General features: G+C 43.8%; 1 protein-coding gene across 5 annotated transcripts in view; it reads left to right on the forward strand.

Moving 5' to 3' along the window:
* The window catches only part of USP48 (ubiquitin specific peptidase 48), an 87,446-nt gene extending 71,991 nt beyond the window's left edge, over nucleotides 1-15,455 (forward strand). For 4 of the 5 annotated variants that reach the window (XM_077775634.1, XM_077775633.1, XM_077775636.1 and 1 more), the window contains 6 exons: nucleotides 55-159; nucleotides 4,955-5,110; nucleotides 9,785-9,910; nucleotides 11,262-11,310; nucleotides 13,811-13,837; nucleotides 14,909-15,455. In XM_077775634.1, the coding sequence (XP_077631760.1) occupies nucleotides 55-159; nucleotides 4,955-5,110; nucleotides 9,785-9,910; nucleotides 11,262-11,310; nucleotides 13,811-13,837; nucleotides 14,909-14,931 (486 nt within the window). In that variant the 3' untranslated portion in view covers nucleotides 14,932-15,455. The remainder of the gene's footprint in view (nucleotides 1-54; nucleotides 160-4,954; nucleotides 5,111-9,784; nucleotides 9,911-11,261; nucleotides 11,311-13,810; nucleotides 13,838-14,908) is intronic. The other variant, XM_077775635.1, reaches the window with a different exon arrangement.
* The last annotated feature ends 1,757 nt before the right edge of the window (nucleotides 15,456-17,212 follow it).

The raw sequence follows: 17,212 nt of genomic DNA on the forward strand, positions 1-17,212 counted from the left end.
CCCCCTTTCCCTTTCCCCCCTTTTCTCTCTCTCTCTCTCTCTGTTTGCATTCAGGTGATGAAGGATTCAGTTCCAGAGCTGAATGTGAGTAGTTCTGAAACAGAGGAGGATAAGGAAGAAGCTAAACCAGATGGAGAAAAAGATCCTGATTTTAATCAAGTACGTGTTGAAGCTGCTTTTTGTTGTCCTACCTTCCGCTTTTCTGAAAGCAGCCACTCCCTGCCCCTGGACATTTGTCTGTACCCTGCGTGGGACATTGGTTTCTCAGCTCCCTTGTTTGCCCTCTCTCCTCACTTTTGGTCGCAGACAGTAGTGGCCCTGATTTCTCTCAAAGTCCTGTGAACTGTATTATTCCATGATTAATGTATTTGTTGCTAGTAAGTAAGACTGGCTAAAATATAATATAATGATCAAATCATTAGCTGGAAAAGAAGATTAAAACGAGATGCATATCTTCATGTGTTGCTTAATCATGGAATACTTAAGTATGAAAACATTAAGTCCTGGTTTCCGTCACTACAAACAAAATCAACTATGGTCTTAGTAATTGAATTTATAGAAGAGATTTCTAGGTTTCTAATTAAGGTGTCAGTAAAATGACCAGATCAGCATTAGTCTTTCTTATTTCATTGTGACGAATTTAATGTTTTTCTCTTAAAGTTTCCTGTTTTGTGTGTATTCTGTTGTGATGTTCTGTCCCACTTATATTTTGCCTGTTCATAGTGATATTGGAGAAAAGGATATTAAGAACAGGAAATAACTTGGGAATATGGTTGATATATGGTATAGATAAGTTTCAGCTTCTCACAAAGCCAGACTACCGAATTCCTTGGCATTCCATAGAAAACTGAAATGCTTGGAATTTCTCCTTGATTACGATTTAGTTGTATCAGCTGAGATATTTTCTTTCTTTGGTGCTAAGATAGAGTAGCCAAATTATGTTTAACCCTAAAGGAATACAGGGGTTAGACTCTGCATCTGCTAATCTGTTACAAAGTGGAGCTACCCGTATACATTTTCACCATCAGAAAGCCAGAAAAGCCCTGTTTGCTTGAATTTTGGTCTCCATGTGGTGAATGTTACTTGTATTTTCCACCTGGTACAGAGAGATCCACATCTGATTGCCCTCCTTGGTACATCTCCTGAAATGCTAACTGTGAACACCTATCCAAGAACAGTACCGGGCATTTGGCACCCCCACCCCCTGCTGATCATGGTCTGCCAGTCTTTCAGGCCAATTTGTGTTTCAGTCAGGCCACAGTGGATGGGCCCCTTCGCTTCAGAAATAGCCAACCCCATACATTTTACAGGAATGCCGATTTTTTTATTTTGATGGGACATTGTAAATACTGTGCTTACTCATATCTTTGTCCATGTGGGTCCTCTGTTTCTTGGGACAGATTTTGAGATTACTCTTGATTGGAGTTGGCTGACCTACCTTTGCAGTTCACTCCTAACCGTGTTTGTCTTCAATTCTTCTCCATCTCTGTTGCCTCATACAATCCATCTTCCAAGTCAGAGACCCGCAAACTAGTCTGTTTGCTCATTTTAGTTGATACATTAAAATTACATGCTTGTGGAGGGCAGCGAACATCTCCGTCCGGACTCTATTTTCTTTTCGTTGCTTGGCTGGCAGTACCGTATTGTTTTAATGATTGTCTGTTGGATGTATGGTTTAATAATCAGTTGGAAATCTTTTTTGTTTTTCCAAATCTTTTGTCGCTGACTCATTTTCTGAATAAATAGATACATTTTGTCAGTGAGTTTGTAAAGCTAGATATGTAAGTGCATATTGTCCTTAGTTTCTGTTTTAAGCTTTGCTCTTCAGCCTGAGTTAATTTAGAAATCTCTTCACATTTTCAAGTGATGTAGAATTTTGGGAAGCCAGCGTTTCTGAATGTCTAGTTTTATTCATTGTGGTTATAACCACAGCAGTTTCTAAAGAGTGGATGTGGAGTTACTCTTCTCAGTTGTGGATGACTGCAGATTTCATATTTACAAATATGACAGAGAATGCTGGGAAACATCGCTCTTTATGCTATAATTTTTTTTTATGTATACATTATAATTTTCTTCTGTCTTCCCTCTCCTTGTTTGGATATTGTCATATTCTAGAATGTTTTAAATATTTTTGACCCTCAAAATTTAGCCTTCCTTTAGAAAAGAGATGGTCCCATAAGAATGGCGTACTTTTTCAGACCTTTAGGGTCCTCAGACATTTGCTTTGTTATGTACTACAGTTGACACAGATAGCTTCTGTAATTGCAGTTTAAAATCCCTGTAATAGGAAATGATGCATCTCTGCTTGTCCTTAATGGGGAGAAACAAATCCCCCCTTTTTTTTCCTCTAAGCTAGATCAATCCAGTCCCTTTGACTTTGACCTTTTCTATAGTTCAGGTTAATAATGCACCCAGTGTCGGATATCACTTAGGTAATTGAAAGCCATCTAAAACCAGTGGGCTGGTTTTTGTCAGATAGTTGGATTTAAATTCTTTTTTTTTTTTTTTTAATAATTCTGGGAAAAGCTTTTAGACCCATTTAAAATCAGAGACTTTAAAAAAAATGTATCTTCCTTATTGCCCAGGGATTTGTTATTTGATTGTGTTTTGTATTTCTAAAGTAAAATTTGGATACATTGTAGATATTTTTAGCCTTTGTAATTTGGGAATTTGGGTCCACCTTCATCTTTCCTTTCTGTGGTTGAGATTAAGGAAACTGTTTCATCAGCTTTTAATTTATTATTTTTTAATGTTTTTATTTATTTTGAGAGAGAGAGCATGTACACGCATGAGCAGGGGAAGGCAGAGGGAAGGAGAGAAAGAGAATCCCATGCAGGCTCTGCTCTGTCAGCACAGAGCCCCAGACACGGGGCTCAATCTCAGCAACCCTGAGATTATGACCTGATCCAAAAATCAAGAGTCAGATGCTTACCTGACTGAGACATCCAGGTGCCCCTATTTTTTTTAACTCCACTTTCCACATTACTTAAAAAATTTTTTTGTAAATGTTCACTTATTTTGGGGAAACACAGAGAGCACATGTGTGAGGGAGATACAGAATCCAAAGCAGGCTCCATCTCTGAGCTGTCAGCACAGAGCCCAGCGCAGGGCTCGAACCAACGAACTGTGAAATTATGACCTGAGCCAGTCAGATGCTTAACCAGATGAGTCCCCCACATGACTTTTTTTTTTTTTAATGTTTTATTTTCTCAGAGAGAGAGCCCGTGTGCAGGGGAGGGTCAGGAAAGAGGGAGATACAGAATCTGAAACAGGCTCCAGGCCCTGACCTGTCAGCACAGAACCTGACGCGGGGCTTGAACCCATGAACCGCGAGATTATGGCCTGAGCTGAAGTCCGACGCTCAACCAACTGAGCCACCCAGGCGCCCCTAGCTTTTTCTTAACGAATGTTAGAACCACCCGTGTGTCTGTAGCCTCAGGACTATTGCTGAGCCTCGTGCGTGGAGCCTAGCCAGCGGGTGTCACCCTGCGCCAATGCTCTTGTCGGCTTGCGTCCTGATCCTCATCTGCTTCGTAAGTCTCCGGGTCTCTGTCAGTAATGAGTCTGTGGCACCTGTGTCCATGGTGGCCCCTGAACCACTCTGCTCATGCACAGCTAACGCTCAGTGACAGCTGCAGGGACCGGAGCCAGGGCCTGGGGGCTTACCTCATCCCGATTTAATTAAAGCAGGGGGAAACTTGTTTAAGGAGTCTTGTGTCTCTCATTCCTTGGCCTGGTTAACAGAAGACTCTTGACTGTTAGCCTTCTTATGAGGCATTTGTGGGAGTGTTGTAGGAAGACATTTGGTCCTTATCTATCATTTTTTTTCCTCAAGATTGGCACATTAGGAATTCTGTATCCATATGTATGTATGCCTGAATATTTTGCTGAACTATCTTTAGGTAAATCATATCCATCATGACTTTTCACCTCTAAATACTTAAATCAGGGGCGCCTGGCTGGCTCAGTTTGTTGAGCATCTGACTCTTGATTTCAGCTCAGGTCATGATCCCAGGGTTGTTTGATTGAGCCCTGAGTCAGACTGCTTGGTATTCTCTCTCTCTCTCTCTCTCTCTCTCTCTCTCNAAAAATATATACAGACTTAAAGCAGCGTATAAGTAAGATAGTGTTCTATTGCCCATACTCAAATTTTTCCAGGTGTCCCAAATATGCAAAATAGTATTTCCCCCTCAAACCAACAATGTCAGGATGTACATTGTATTATATCTAGAAGGCTCGTCCTACCTCCTTACCCCCTTTCTTTTCCTCTTTGACCTTTGATGTCTTATAGATTGTCCCTCATCTCTGATGCAGCTGATTGCCCCTTACATTATTGATTTCAGTTTGTTTCTCTGGTCTCTGTATTTTTTGTATATTGGAAATCGGGTCTCGATGTTTGATTACATTCAGGTCTAAAAATTTTCGCAAAGATCTTTCACAGACAGAGCTCTTTCTTGATCCTGTCAAGAGGCATAGCATGTCCCGTTTTTAGTTAAACCGAGTTTGATGTCTTTATTATTAATGTCTTTTCTTTTGAGAGTTCTCAGCTGTTTATACTCAGTTTCCTTGCCTTCTCAAAAAGAAACCGTGTAATACAAACATTACGATTCAGATTGTTTCTGGATGAAATTTAGTAATCTTAAAGTTTTTTAGTTTATCACATGTGTGCTCCTGATTTAAGGTCAAAGGTACCATTTTGCTTTTAAATGTCCTTTTTATAGTAATTTTTTGAAAAACACCTGGTGCTTACATGCAGTTACCAGTATATCTCACGCATCCTTTTCTTTTTCAATTTTATGTGAGCCTGGTGAGTTTCTACTCATTGTTGACCCTGAATTTCAAATGTTTAAGGGACCAATAAGTAAATTGCTTTTGTCTCTCTGATGAACTTCATGAGCATGGGTCACAGAGTGGATCATCTCAATGCTTTGTTTGTTCTGGGTTTTTATTACAGAGCAATGGAGGAACCAAGCGGCAAAAGATAACCCACCAGAACTACGTAGCCTATCAAAAGCAAGTCATTCGGCGCAGTATGCGACATAGAAAAGTTCGCGGTGAGAAAGCACTTCTTGTTTCTGCTAATCAAACGTTAAAAGAATTGAAAATTCAGGTGAGGAAAATACAATGTTTGTTTAAGTACGCTGTCAACTTAGAAGGGACCTTCCTGCTTTGCCCCAGGTTTATGTACGCCTCTGTTTTCTTTCAGGGTCCACCCTCCTAGTATTAATCCATTGAGAAGGGTTTCTTTTGATTTCAGAATATTGCCCACAGGACCCCTAATTTGAAATAACTCCTTTAAAAAACTTAAAGTTTTCAAAATAGCCAAGAATTGGCGTACCTGGCTGGCTCAGTTGGTGGGACACACAACTCTTGATCTCAGGCTGTGAGTTCAAGCCCCACGTTGGGTGTAGAGATTACTTAAAAATAAATTTAAAAATTTTTAAGAAGCCACACGAGATAGCCAAGAATCTTTCTCTGAAGGTGAAAGTGGTTTGGATTCTGAAAACTTGGGCAAGTTCTGCGTAGCTTTCCAATAATGAAGAACATTGAGATTGAGAGCCCTCAAATGCGCTGCACGCCGAGGTTGTCCGGGGATAAATGTTCCCTCGCTTTATTGTGCCGTATGTTTTCCTTTGACCGCTTAATAAGTATTGGAGCCAGTTACCCGGATCTGCTGTGAAACTGGAGGGGAAATAAAAGGCAGCTACTTCATTGTTTATTCACTTGGATGAGTCTGGAATTTTTTTTAATCACAATATTTTTGGTGTCACATAAGTCTATTTGATAGAATTTTAAAGTTACCTCTCTTCATAGATTGATGTTTTCCACATGGGTTTTTAAAAATTTGTTTTAGATTATTTTCCTCTCCATCCCATTCTCCGCCCCCCGCCTCCCCCCAATAACAAGCATTGTTTGGCACATCAGCTGAGCTATTGCACTGGAGGCATTATAAAAATGCTAGATGATTTTGTTATTTCTTACTATCAATACTAAAGTACTGTACATAAGGGTGGCAGTGGTGTGTCCCAAATTTTTGGCAGGAGGGACTGATAAGTTCAAGATGCCCATGAAAGAGGGGGAAAAAAAAAAAAAAACAACTGGCCCCTAATCGGTTTCAGACACTGATGTATATCCAGAAAGTCGACCAAATTTCCCTCTTTGCTGCTTTCATGTGGCATAGTTTACTGGTTCTGCATTTTTTTCTTGCTGCTGATATTTATCATTGTAATTGAGGCAAAAGTACAGGCTTCCTTTGAGGGCGTTATATATGTTCCAGATTGTCCTGGGAACAGCATTTCCCTTGGTTGAACCCAGGGCTCTGAAAATAAACGTGTTGGCATAATGTCTTTACTCTGTTATTGTACCTTTTACATTTGAGAAAGCTTGTTTCTGTCACCGACTTTTGGCCTGTCAGTGGTAAACCTCGAACATTCAAAACCTTTAAATTACAAAAAGAGCCCCTGTGAATAAAGACATTTAAAAAGCCTATGCTGCTTTTATTATGGACTCCCAGTTTTAAAGAACAAATCGAAAGTCAGCAGAAATCACCTCCGTTTAGGAACACGTTACCTGCACAGTGGAGCGGTTAGAAGCCAGCCGCCGTTCAGATGAAACCCCCGACGTGCCCTTCTCTGATGGGCCCTTTGCAGTGTCCTTCCTCCCACCCCCACCCGGGCTTTGAAGCCGTGCCACCCTGAGTCAAAAGAAAGGGCAGTGAGATGTAATTTCCCCTTGCTGCTCAGTGGAGGTAGCTTTTGAAGCTTCCACTAGATGTGACCTTTTGCCTGGCAGCCTGGCCAGCATTGGGGTTTGTGGTGGGCATGAGTGTGGCCCTCAGATAGTGGTGGTGAGTGGTTTCTGTTTTTGTTTTTTCAGTATGTAATGCCTTTTTTTATGTTTGAGGGAGCCTTTCCTCTTGGAGAGAGTACATTTCCAAGTTAATAGGATGGCATCATTTGTAAAATTGTAAATGTTTTATTCTAGACGTACTCATTTACTTACTGTTGCTTAAAATCTTAAGAAGTTTGCCTTGACTGATGATTAATTCAGCCACCCCTGATACCGTAAAGTAAATGGAGGCACAATTGATGCCTCTCCCTTCGCAGAAGATGTTTGGTGTTGTTCTATTTCCTTTTCCCACAGACGCGTTGAGTGGGTCATGCTGCCTGCCTTAGTAAGGAGGGGACGTTGGCACTGTGGTTAAATGGCTGCCAGCCGAAGCCATTGCCCCTGTGTTTCCTCTGGCCACACACCCCTGGGCCATAGCGAGCGGCGCAGAGTGGCTTCCCTTTAGGAACAGGGTTTTCGTTGTTCCTCATATGCTCTGTAGATGAGGGATGCTGTACCTGTATACTATATATGTATATTTTTAATGTTTATCCATTTTTGAGAGAGACAGAGACAGAGTGCAAATAGGGGAGGGGCAGAGAGAGGGGGAGAGAGGGACACAGAGTTCAAAGCAGGCTCCAGGCTCCGAGCTGTCAGCCCCACACGGGGCCCGAACTCACGAGCTGTGAGATCGTGACCTGAGCTGAAGTCAGACGCCTGACCCACTGGCTACCCAGGCACCCCTGCACCTATATACTATTAATTATATGCAGGCATTTTTATGGCTTGTGCTTTACTGTGCCAACAGCCTCCATGCCCTTGACTGGCCTATTCCTTCTTCTAAAGTAGCGTGTTCTCCTCACTCATAAATACTTGTTCATATTTCATAGCTCCTCTTCTGCAAACCTGCCTTGGCCTCCAGCTGTAGAACCGACTCTTCTTTCCTCCATGCTCCCCAGATCTCACATGTACCTTCTGCCCCCAGCCCCACCGTGTTGTTATGCCCTCACTCTCTGAGCTCCTCTGGGCTGGGGTTCCTCCCTCAACATTTGTATTTCCCACACTGAACAAAGCATATGATTCATGGTAGCTTCTTAATAAAACCTTCATTAGTTGCCAAATGTCCTTGTCTGTGTGCTCAGCACATAAAGTCCTGAGCAGCCGCTCAGTGAAGGTGCTCACGTCTGGAGGTGTTTGCTTTGTCCAACCTCACGGGGTGCTCTGGACTACCAGCAGGCATCCCTGCAGTCAGGCAGCTGTAATGTTGCCCCGTTGAATTGGTGCTGGACACCTGCACTGTAACCCCGCTTCCTTCCTCCCGAGTCCTCTTTGGTAACCTGCTTACCTCCGCCTGGTTCCTGTGCGCTGGGCTGGCTCTGGTAGAAGCGTCCTGTTAGTACTTCTTACCAGAAATGGGCTTATTGATTCAAAGACAGTTTATTGATGATATCAGTATATGTCAGCCACAGAGCTATCTGTGTTGTCTTTTTTTTTTTAATGTTTATTTACTTATTTTGAGAGAGAGGAGCGAGACAAAGAATCCCAAGCAGGCTCCACATGGCAGTGCAGAGCCCAACACAGGGCTCATACTGACCAATCATGAGATCATGACCTGAGCCTAAGTTAAGAGTTGAAAGCTTAGCCGACTGAGCTACCCAGGTGCCCCAGAACCATCTCTGTTTCTCAGGAGAAGTTCCGTTAACATTCCATCCAGTGTTGTTATCCTTGTTTCTAATTTTCTGTATGCCGTTATTAGAGTCATTTTTCTGGTCACGGTCTTCTTGTCTTAGAAAGCTCTTGGGCCATGTTATACACACAACTGGCTTAGGGCTGCTTCATCTTTCCGGATTCAGAGAGTAGAGGAGTAGCATGCATATAAAGGTAGAAAAGTCTTCCCATAACATTGACGTTGGTAATAAACATACATGTAATAAAACATTCACTTGAGTATGTAAGTTATGAAGCATAATGAAATGAATACTCTTGAATTCACCCGCCAAGTAACAAATTAGAACATACCATTGAAGGTACCTGTGTGCTCCTGTCCAAGGCCCACTCCTTGCCTGCCCACGTAATTCTAGTAATTACTACCCAGAAATGGTAAAAAGAAGACATTTTTGTCAACTTGGAAAAAATGTTTAAGTATTATGCATAGTAGTCTTCCTGAATGTATTTAACGTTTTAAAATTATTATTTTTTATTTGGAGAGAAAGTTGGGGAGACAGGTGGGGTTGGGAGCAGAACCCCAAGCAGGCTCCATGCTCAGCGCAGAGCCTGATGTGGGGCTTGATCTCACAACCCTGGTATCATAACCTCAGCTGAAATCAAGAGTCAGACATTCAACCAGCTGAGCCACCCCGGGGCCCCTGAATGTACTTAAATTTTTAACAATTGGCTAGAATTAGGAAGGGGTCGCTTCCCGTAAGAAGTTCATATTTTGGTTCCTAGAGGCGAGACTGTCTAAGAAAATACCGCAGTCCCAAGGGCTGAATTATGTAGTCCAGGCTTGCTCAAGAAATTAGGACAGAAAGATGGCTTGCCGGTTAATTTAAAGATGGTCTTAGGGAAGAATTTTTGACTTGATTGTTAAAAGGACGTGGGGCTGGGCATGAGGACAGTGACCGTCCTGTCCCTGCCCAGGCCTTAAAACCAGAGGAGCCACCCGCCCGCTCCACCTGCTGCTTTGGTCCCCACCCCACCCCCGCTGCGGGGGAGGGGGCAAGACGCAGAACAAAAGGGCCCCTGGGTATAATTGTTCTCTACCAGGCCTCCTAAGGATGTTCCCAGATCGGCTGGGATTCTAGTCTCAGTAGGAGTGGAGCCAGTGGGCTGACTGCAAAGAATAGTCTCTTTTGTTTGTTTGCTTGTTTAAGGAATCCATGTATTCATGTATTCCAATAGGGTGTAAGTCTCAGTACTTTTCGCCTCATACCCGCTTTCTTTCACGTTGGCACAGATCATGCACGCGTTTTCAGTTGCTCCTTTCGACCAGAATCTGTCAATTGATGGAAAGATTTTAAGTGATGACTGTGCCACCCTCGGCACCCTTGGCGTCATTCCCGAATCTGTGATTCTGTTAAAGGTGGGTGATGGCTCCTTCCCTAAGGAATCCCAGAAGGCTTTGACGCCCTGCACCCACCTGCGACAGCGGTTGAGGTCGCCCCTGGGCGTCAGCGGGCTGCGCCAATAGCAACTGGCCTCCAGACCCTCCCGCTCTGGCTCAGCGGGACTGAGTGGAGATCAGGACACCATCAGTTCTTGTGGGGTTTTCATCATTTTTGTTAAAAATGATAGATGTAGATTAAGCCTCCACCCAGACTTCTGGGTCAGCAGAATTCCTTAACCATACTTCTATGAAAGCATCCCCTCATTTCCTCTTGGCTCAAAAGTACCAGCCACTCAAGCTAGGAAACAAATGTAAGACCCGAGGCTTGGCCACGATAGTCAAAATGCTTTTGGTTCACTTCTTGGGATTTTTGTCCGGGGCATGGAAATTGCCTTTGGGTATAGTAGATTCAGGAGCAGTGGAAAGTGTTTTGCAAAGGCAAGGTCCCGAGACGTTGAGGAGAGAGTCCTTGAACTGCCTCATGAGCCCAGTCCTGTCCTTACCCTCCCCGAAGGGTTGGGTTTTGTCTCTTCCCTTTGCCTCTTTGGTTTTGCAGTGGCCAGAAGCATCCCCCCCTGTGCCTGACGCCACTGCGTCACCTGATAGCGTGTTTGTATTTGTTCACGCATTTGAGCTGTGAGATACATGCTTGTCACACTCCATCCTGGGGAGAGAGAGTTCGGCCCTGGAGATGAAGGGGCAGGTCCATACCCACCACTCCACACATTCCTACCGCCTGCCCTTCCCTTTTGTTTCCTTTTGGCTTTTCTTTCAACTGTAGGTTCTGTGGAATTATTCTGAAAACCTAGAATTGCCAAGCCCTGAAGGTCCCCAGGTCTAAAACCCTTGTCATAGTCCATGTTATCTGCGGTCAGCTAGAGTCTGTGCTGGTCATCAGCCTCAGTGCTGGCTTCTGTCCTGAAAAGGGAATTGGTGATTTGTTCCTGGTGCTGAGGAGGGACAAAAATGTCTTTTTCAGCTAACTTAACTTTTTAGAGGACCAGTCTGACTTGGTCTCCACCTAACTCGCTATCACCATCACTCTGGCATCCTAGCTCATGTTCATTTTGTGCATAGTAACCTCAGGGGAATCAGTTTCCACATCAAAAGGTGTATTTAAGAGCAGGTAACCCATGTCACCATGTGTGGTTTGGGGGTGATGAGCGTAGACCTGTCATTGTAGGCAGGGGCATCCTGTGTTAGTCCTGGACGTGGCTGACAGCGCGTGTATCTGTGTCCTGTGGAAGACACTGGTGGACGCGTGGGCCTGCTGTCCATGTGCTGAGGATCTGCTCTGGTTTTCACTTGTCTTCATTGGTTTTTCTAGGCTGATGAACCGATTGCAGATTATGCTGCAATGGACGATGTCATGCAAGGTAAAGACACATTTTCTCTAGGAATTTGTTCCGTTGCTAGAAGGAGAGGTAATTACACCTGGTGAAGCCTCTGTCTACAATGCTTTTACTTTTCACTTCAAAAAAGTTTTACGTGTTGTTAGGGTGGAGTCTTACATTCTTTCTCCTCGAAGATCATAGAGAAGGGCGGGTGCAAAAATTTGGCAAACAGAAAGCTGAGAACAGAGTAGTAATGATTTAGCTGAGCTGAGGAAACCGGAATACGGGTAAGCCTGCCGATTGAAGAAGTCAACCAGAAGCCAAGTTCATTCTGCTTGTAGAGCCTCAGACAGACGCACAGGAGACCCTAGGTACTTCCGGCTGTGGGAGTGAGGTCTGAGCCTGAGAATAGGAACCTATACGAGAGGCAGTGAGACAGCACACAGTCCCTTCCCAGGCCGTCATGTCATACTGTTCCCTCCCCACCGGCACCTCATGTGGGCAACGAGGACGTGTGTCTCAGCTCTTTGAAGGCGAGAAAGAGGTGCTTCATCTCCCTGGGAACCCTTCAGTGAGGCACACCGGTATTCACTGACCAGTCCTCACACTTCACTAGGGAGAAACGGGCAGCTTCAGACCACCAGACAGAGGAGGGGTGAGGGCCTGGAACTAAACAGTGCCCGTCGCCAGCCTCAAGGAAGGAAGCTGAAGGAAGCACTCTGTGCAGGAAGAATGAGAAAGCTCAAAAATTAAATAATACAGCAAGACCAAATAGCCAGGGACTCTATAAAAGAAACTTTGAGAGGACAAAAGGGGTTTCATGAAGTTAATGACCGTGCCAGGGGTCCAATGTGGTAAGTGAAATTCCAGGGACGCGTGCATCTAAAAACATGCAGAGATGCGGGAGGAAAAGGATTCTGCTTCTCAAGATGAAGGGTCAGACAGACCGAAGGATGGAGCTGCGCCCACAGGGTTCTGAGGGAAAGCGAGTTCCAGTCGAGACTTCCACAACTAGATTTTGTTCTCTCTTCATATTTGATGGCTCTTGGAACACAAATGAGGCCTCCAAATATTTCTCTCTCTGATGCCGTTTGCCAAGATACTATGGAAGGGTATGCTCGTCTTAAGCAAGGGTGCAAGCCCCGAAAAAAGTCAGTGGTGGCACCAAAACCTAGGGCTCCAACAAGGCAAAACCGCCCTAGAAGACAGTGGCGGGGACGCCCAGAAGAGAAGCTCTGCGGCCAGCAGCGAGCCCGCCGGTCCGGGTCCGAGCAGGGAGCACAGCTCAGGCGGAGCGTGTCCCCCGGCAAGAGGGGAGATGATGCGTGACTATCTTGAGGCTTACAGGTCTTCAGGAGGTTACACTTGAATTAGAGATGGCACAGAGCAGATGAAAAGCCAATGCGATGCAGTCGTTACCAACCCCAGAAAGTCCTACCAGACAGCAAGTATGACCAAGGTACACTGAGAGGTTCGACTGTGAGCCCTTGTTTGTTTTTGTTTTGTTTTTTTTCTGCTTTTTTTTTCTGTTAAATGCTTTACTTTTTTTTTTTTTTTACAAATAGTTTTTTGTCAAGTTAGTTTCCACATAACACTCAGTGCTCACCTGTGAGCCCTTGTTAATGGAGTAAAAAATAATGTGAATACCGGACACTGACTGACTTAACAAAAAACACCACTGTCAGGAGGGGAGATGGGTTAGGGGGCAGGTGGTGGACAAACTAAATCTTTATTTTTCATAGAGGAAGTTATTAGCTACTATTTATCTAACGTTATGAAATAACAATACAGTTGACCTTGAACAACATGGGTCTGAACTGTGCTCGGTCCATTCCAACACGGGCTTTTTTAAAAAAAGTGTATGTGCAGCACATAAATGTATTTTCTCTGCTTTGATTTTCTTAATGACCTTTGTTTTTCTAGCTTGATCGTAAGAATGCAGTATATAATACATATAACAAAATACGTGTTGAATGGCTATTTTGGGTGAAGCTGCCTGTCAACAGTAAGCCGTTAGAAGTTAAGTTCTGGGGGGAGTGTGAAGCTCTGTGTAGTTTTTCAGCCATGCTGTGGGTCAGTGCCCCTAACCCCCAGTTGTTTAAGGGTCAGCTGAATAAGCATATTATCTGGAAAGAAAGACCTGGAGAAAAGGCTACATGAGTCAGAAGTGGTTCCTTCTAGAGTGTGGGAATGGAGGGAAGGTGGGGAAAGACAGCGCCCCCGAAGGCATCTGTCACAGGTTTTCTCCAGGCCTCCAGACCTCTCTCCCCGCCCCCCGCCCCACTTGTNNGGTGTACAAGTAGGCTCCAGCCACAGCCATTGTTTTACCTTATTTGACTTTGATGAAAATAAAAACAAAGAGAAAGATTGTCACCTGATTATTCTCACCCAAAATTTCAAAGGTAATCATTATGGGTGAGTAAGGTAATTAAAAGTTATTTGTAAACTTTTTTTGTCTTTAGGCATTGCAGTAATTTAGGCATTATTTTCTGTCACAACAGTCTTTTCATGTTGGAATTTTTCTCTCTCTCTTTTTTCCCAGTATGTATGCCAGAAGAAGGGTTTAAAGGTAAGTCACATTTGTCATGTTTTGTTCATGAATGTCAGAGTCATACTGTAATTTTCTCTTAAAGCGAAGGCTGTAATTTGATTTTAAAATTTAATTCAATATAGTCTCATGACTGAAATTAATTTTAGTTTAATGCATTTTTTATTCAGCCTTCTTCATTATCTTTTTCAGCACTCAGGCCTCAGAGAGGGCCTGTGTGTTCAAAGCCTCTACCACCAGATGTCCATTTTGCACTCTTTCTCATTTGGGGGCGGGGGAGGGGAGAGGTTGGGGAATTAGCTAGTGGCGTTTATATTTATTTTTCCTGTTCCTCCTCTCAGTCCCACCTTGGAGCAAAACATTTCGTGTATAACTGATGAGAATTAGAGGAAAGGAATTTGCTGAATTGTATACAGTTCAGTGAAAAGGTTTCATTCATCTATTTAGATTTCAGGCATTTCTTGGATTATGACTGGATGGTGACACAGTGGTGTCTTGTCACATGGCCACTATTATTTGTGTATACTAATAATATTAATTCATCAAGTATAGACCTTTGATATTTACAGACTTAACCGTTGCCATTGTGATTCCTTTTGGAGAGGTCCGTGGCAGCTTGTGATTTTTTTATTTTTATTTATTTTTCTTTTTTTGCCATGGAGTGAGTTTAATCAAATACCAGGGGTCCTTTGCTTACACAAATGAGTGAGCAAAGCTACTGGCTTAAGTAAAGCCTTCCTCTCAAGGCAGCTTTGTTATCTACACATTGACTACTACAAAGAAGTGGTCAAAACAAAGCAAAGCAAAAAATTCCTTTATGAAAAATGGCCATCAAATGAAGGCATCAATAAAATGCGATTCACTTGTGTGAAGATACCGCATAGGAAACACGTGGCTTTCAACCGAAACGTGGGTTTAGCCAAAAGCCTGGAGTCTGCTGCTCTGTTCTTACACTTCACCGTCCAGGGGCCGCGGTGCTCATTCCTTTAATTGGATATTCCCTGTTGATGATGCGTTCTTGGCAAATGGAGTGCCTGAAAGTCTTCATTTTCAGTTCACAGCTGTACCTCCACGTGTGTTTTCTTTTCCCAGGTACTGGTCTACTTGGACATTAATCTTTTGAATACTTGCTGACTTCTAAGAAATGACCAGAAGGGAAGAGAGGCGTTTGACATATGTTAGGGCATTAATGAAAAGATGGATTTAAGAATTAAAACCATTCTATGACTCTTCCACAAGGCAGAAAACTATTCCGAAGTGACTGTCCCAAATGCCTTATGTCAAATAAAGCAGATTGCACTGACGGACATCAGACTTGAAGGAAATGTTTCAAATTTTATATTTAAGGGAGGGTGGCGGGCGGGCGGGGGCAAGTAAAGCTGGAGCCGGTTTAGTGGCAGTAACAGTAAATCATGTTTACATATGAGATTTATAGTCACGGGAGGGAATAAAGTTCTGTTATATTTCCTTGCTCGCGTTTCATACCAGATGCATTGGTCCATAAAGGATTTTATCACAGTAGATGGGACAACATTCTGCTCTGAACTAAAAAGTAATTCTTTAGACATAACCTGCTTACCAATACCTGTCTTTGATTCATATTTTACTTTCAATAAAGCATGAAAGTGAAGAAACTTGCCTTCATTGTGGAAAAGTGTCTTCACATTATCGTCCTCTTCTCCGCGTCGGCTCCCGCACACCCACGCTGCCCTCCGCCCCGTGGTCTCTCTCCTGGTGTCAGTCATGTGTGCTCCCTGCAGTGAGGAGGGATTGGGGCTCAGTTTGGGCTTCAGGGCCCTGGCTTTCATGCCTTCAGGGTGGATGGCGAATGTTTATTACCTGTGATAGCACCTTCCTCCAGTCTTGCTGTTATTCAGAATTTGGGAAATCAAGTACATCTTGCACTTCGGAAAAACCTGACCACCTTATCAGAAGAGTCAAGTGGACTGAAGTACCATTTGGATGATGCAAGGTTTTTATAGAAACGTGTTCTTCCCATTCCCCAAGTCTACCGTTTCTTGCATCTTGCTTCTCTTTTGAAAGCATCTTTCCCGAAGTGACCAGAAAGGGGTTTTTAGATCATTTTGTTTAAACAACACAAAAGGTATGGATGGGATGTGTCATTTCATCTATTTCCGGATTACTGTTATTAACACATAACCAAAGCAACATTCTTAAGAATGTTGAGGGGTTTTATTTTTTTATTTTTTTAATGTTTTATTTACTTCTAGGAGAGAGAGAGAGAGACAGCGTGAGCAGGGGAGGGTCAGAGAGAGAGGGAGTCACAGACTGAAACAGGCTCCAGGCTCTGAGCTGGCAGTCAGCACAGAGCCCGACGCAGGGCTCGAACCCACGAACCGCGAGATCATGACCTAAGCAAAAGTCGGACGCTTAACCGACTAAGCCACCCAGGCGCCCCAAGAATGTTGAGGGGTTTTAAAACGGGACTTAACACAAGTTGGTTTCATGGTTTTCTGTTCAGTGTGTATGTACACGTTTGGGGCCAAGATGCTTACTCCGGCGTATGTCTCGTGAACACTTTTTTAGCCTTAGGTTTGTGATAGGGTGGTTCCCCCCTCCGTTTTTTTTTTTTTCTTTCTCCTTCCACGCTCCCCCACCCCCACCCAACATTTAAGCCCACATAATGGGTGGGGGTGGGGGCAGGTTTAAATTTGAGGACCAGTAACCTTGGCAGAGCCCTTTTGAATAGCGCTTTTTATCAGAATAAGATGGCTATTTGGTCAAATTATAACTTCTTGCTTGTTTTTCCCCTCTGTTGGCTATGCCTCCAGTCTGTGCCCCCTGAGGAAGAGGGGGTGTGTAATGAGCCTGTGTGGGAGAGTGCAGGCTCCACACAGGACCCTTGAAAGCCAGCCCAGGCACCAGCCGTTCCTGCACTGAGGTCGGTCAACACAGGGAAGGGACTCAGAGTTGAGGTCACGGATAGCTAATTGGGTTTTAGATCCCAGTCTTTTATTTTGCTCCAAAAAAATAGGAAGCTGGAGTATCAGTGTATTAATACACCGAGCAACTTCCTCTTTCCCGAGGTAGAGACTTATTAACAAGTTCACTGAGTGCTCATTGGGACAGCTCCCCTTTCTCCACAAAGAAGCCATTCAGCCAGAAAAGGTTCTTTCTAGGGACTGACAAACATGTCTGCAGCCCCTAGAAATCAGATCTCTTTTTCCCATTTTGCTGTTAAAAACAGTTTTAAAATGTGTTACTCAAGTCTTTTCCCCTTATGCAATGGTAACAGCCTTTCCGAGATCTTTCAGTATGACCCAGTCTCTGCAGTGGCTGCTCTAAGAACTCTGCCCAGGGTGGGAGCGAGCTGGGCCCAGCAGGAGCCTGTGATGCTGCAGGCGGCTGTTCTCAGCCCAGCAGCTGTCTCCTCCT

This window comes from Crocuta crocuta, unplaced genomic scaffold (assembly GCF_008692635.1).
Source record: "Crocuta crocuta isolate KB4526 unplaced genomic scaffold, BGI_CrCroc_1.0 scaffold127, whole genome shotgun sequence".
NCBI lineage: Eukaryota > Metazoa > Chordata > Mammalia > Carnivora > Hyaenidae > Crocuta > Crocuta crocuta.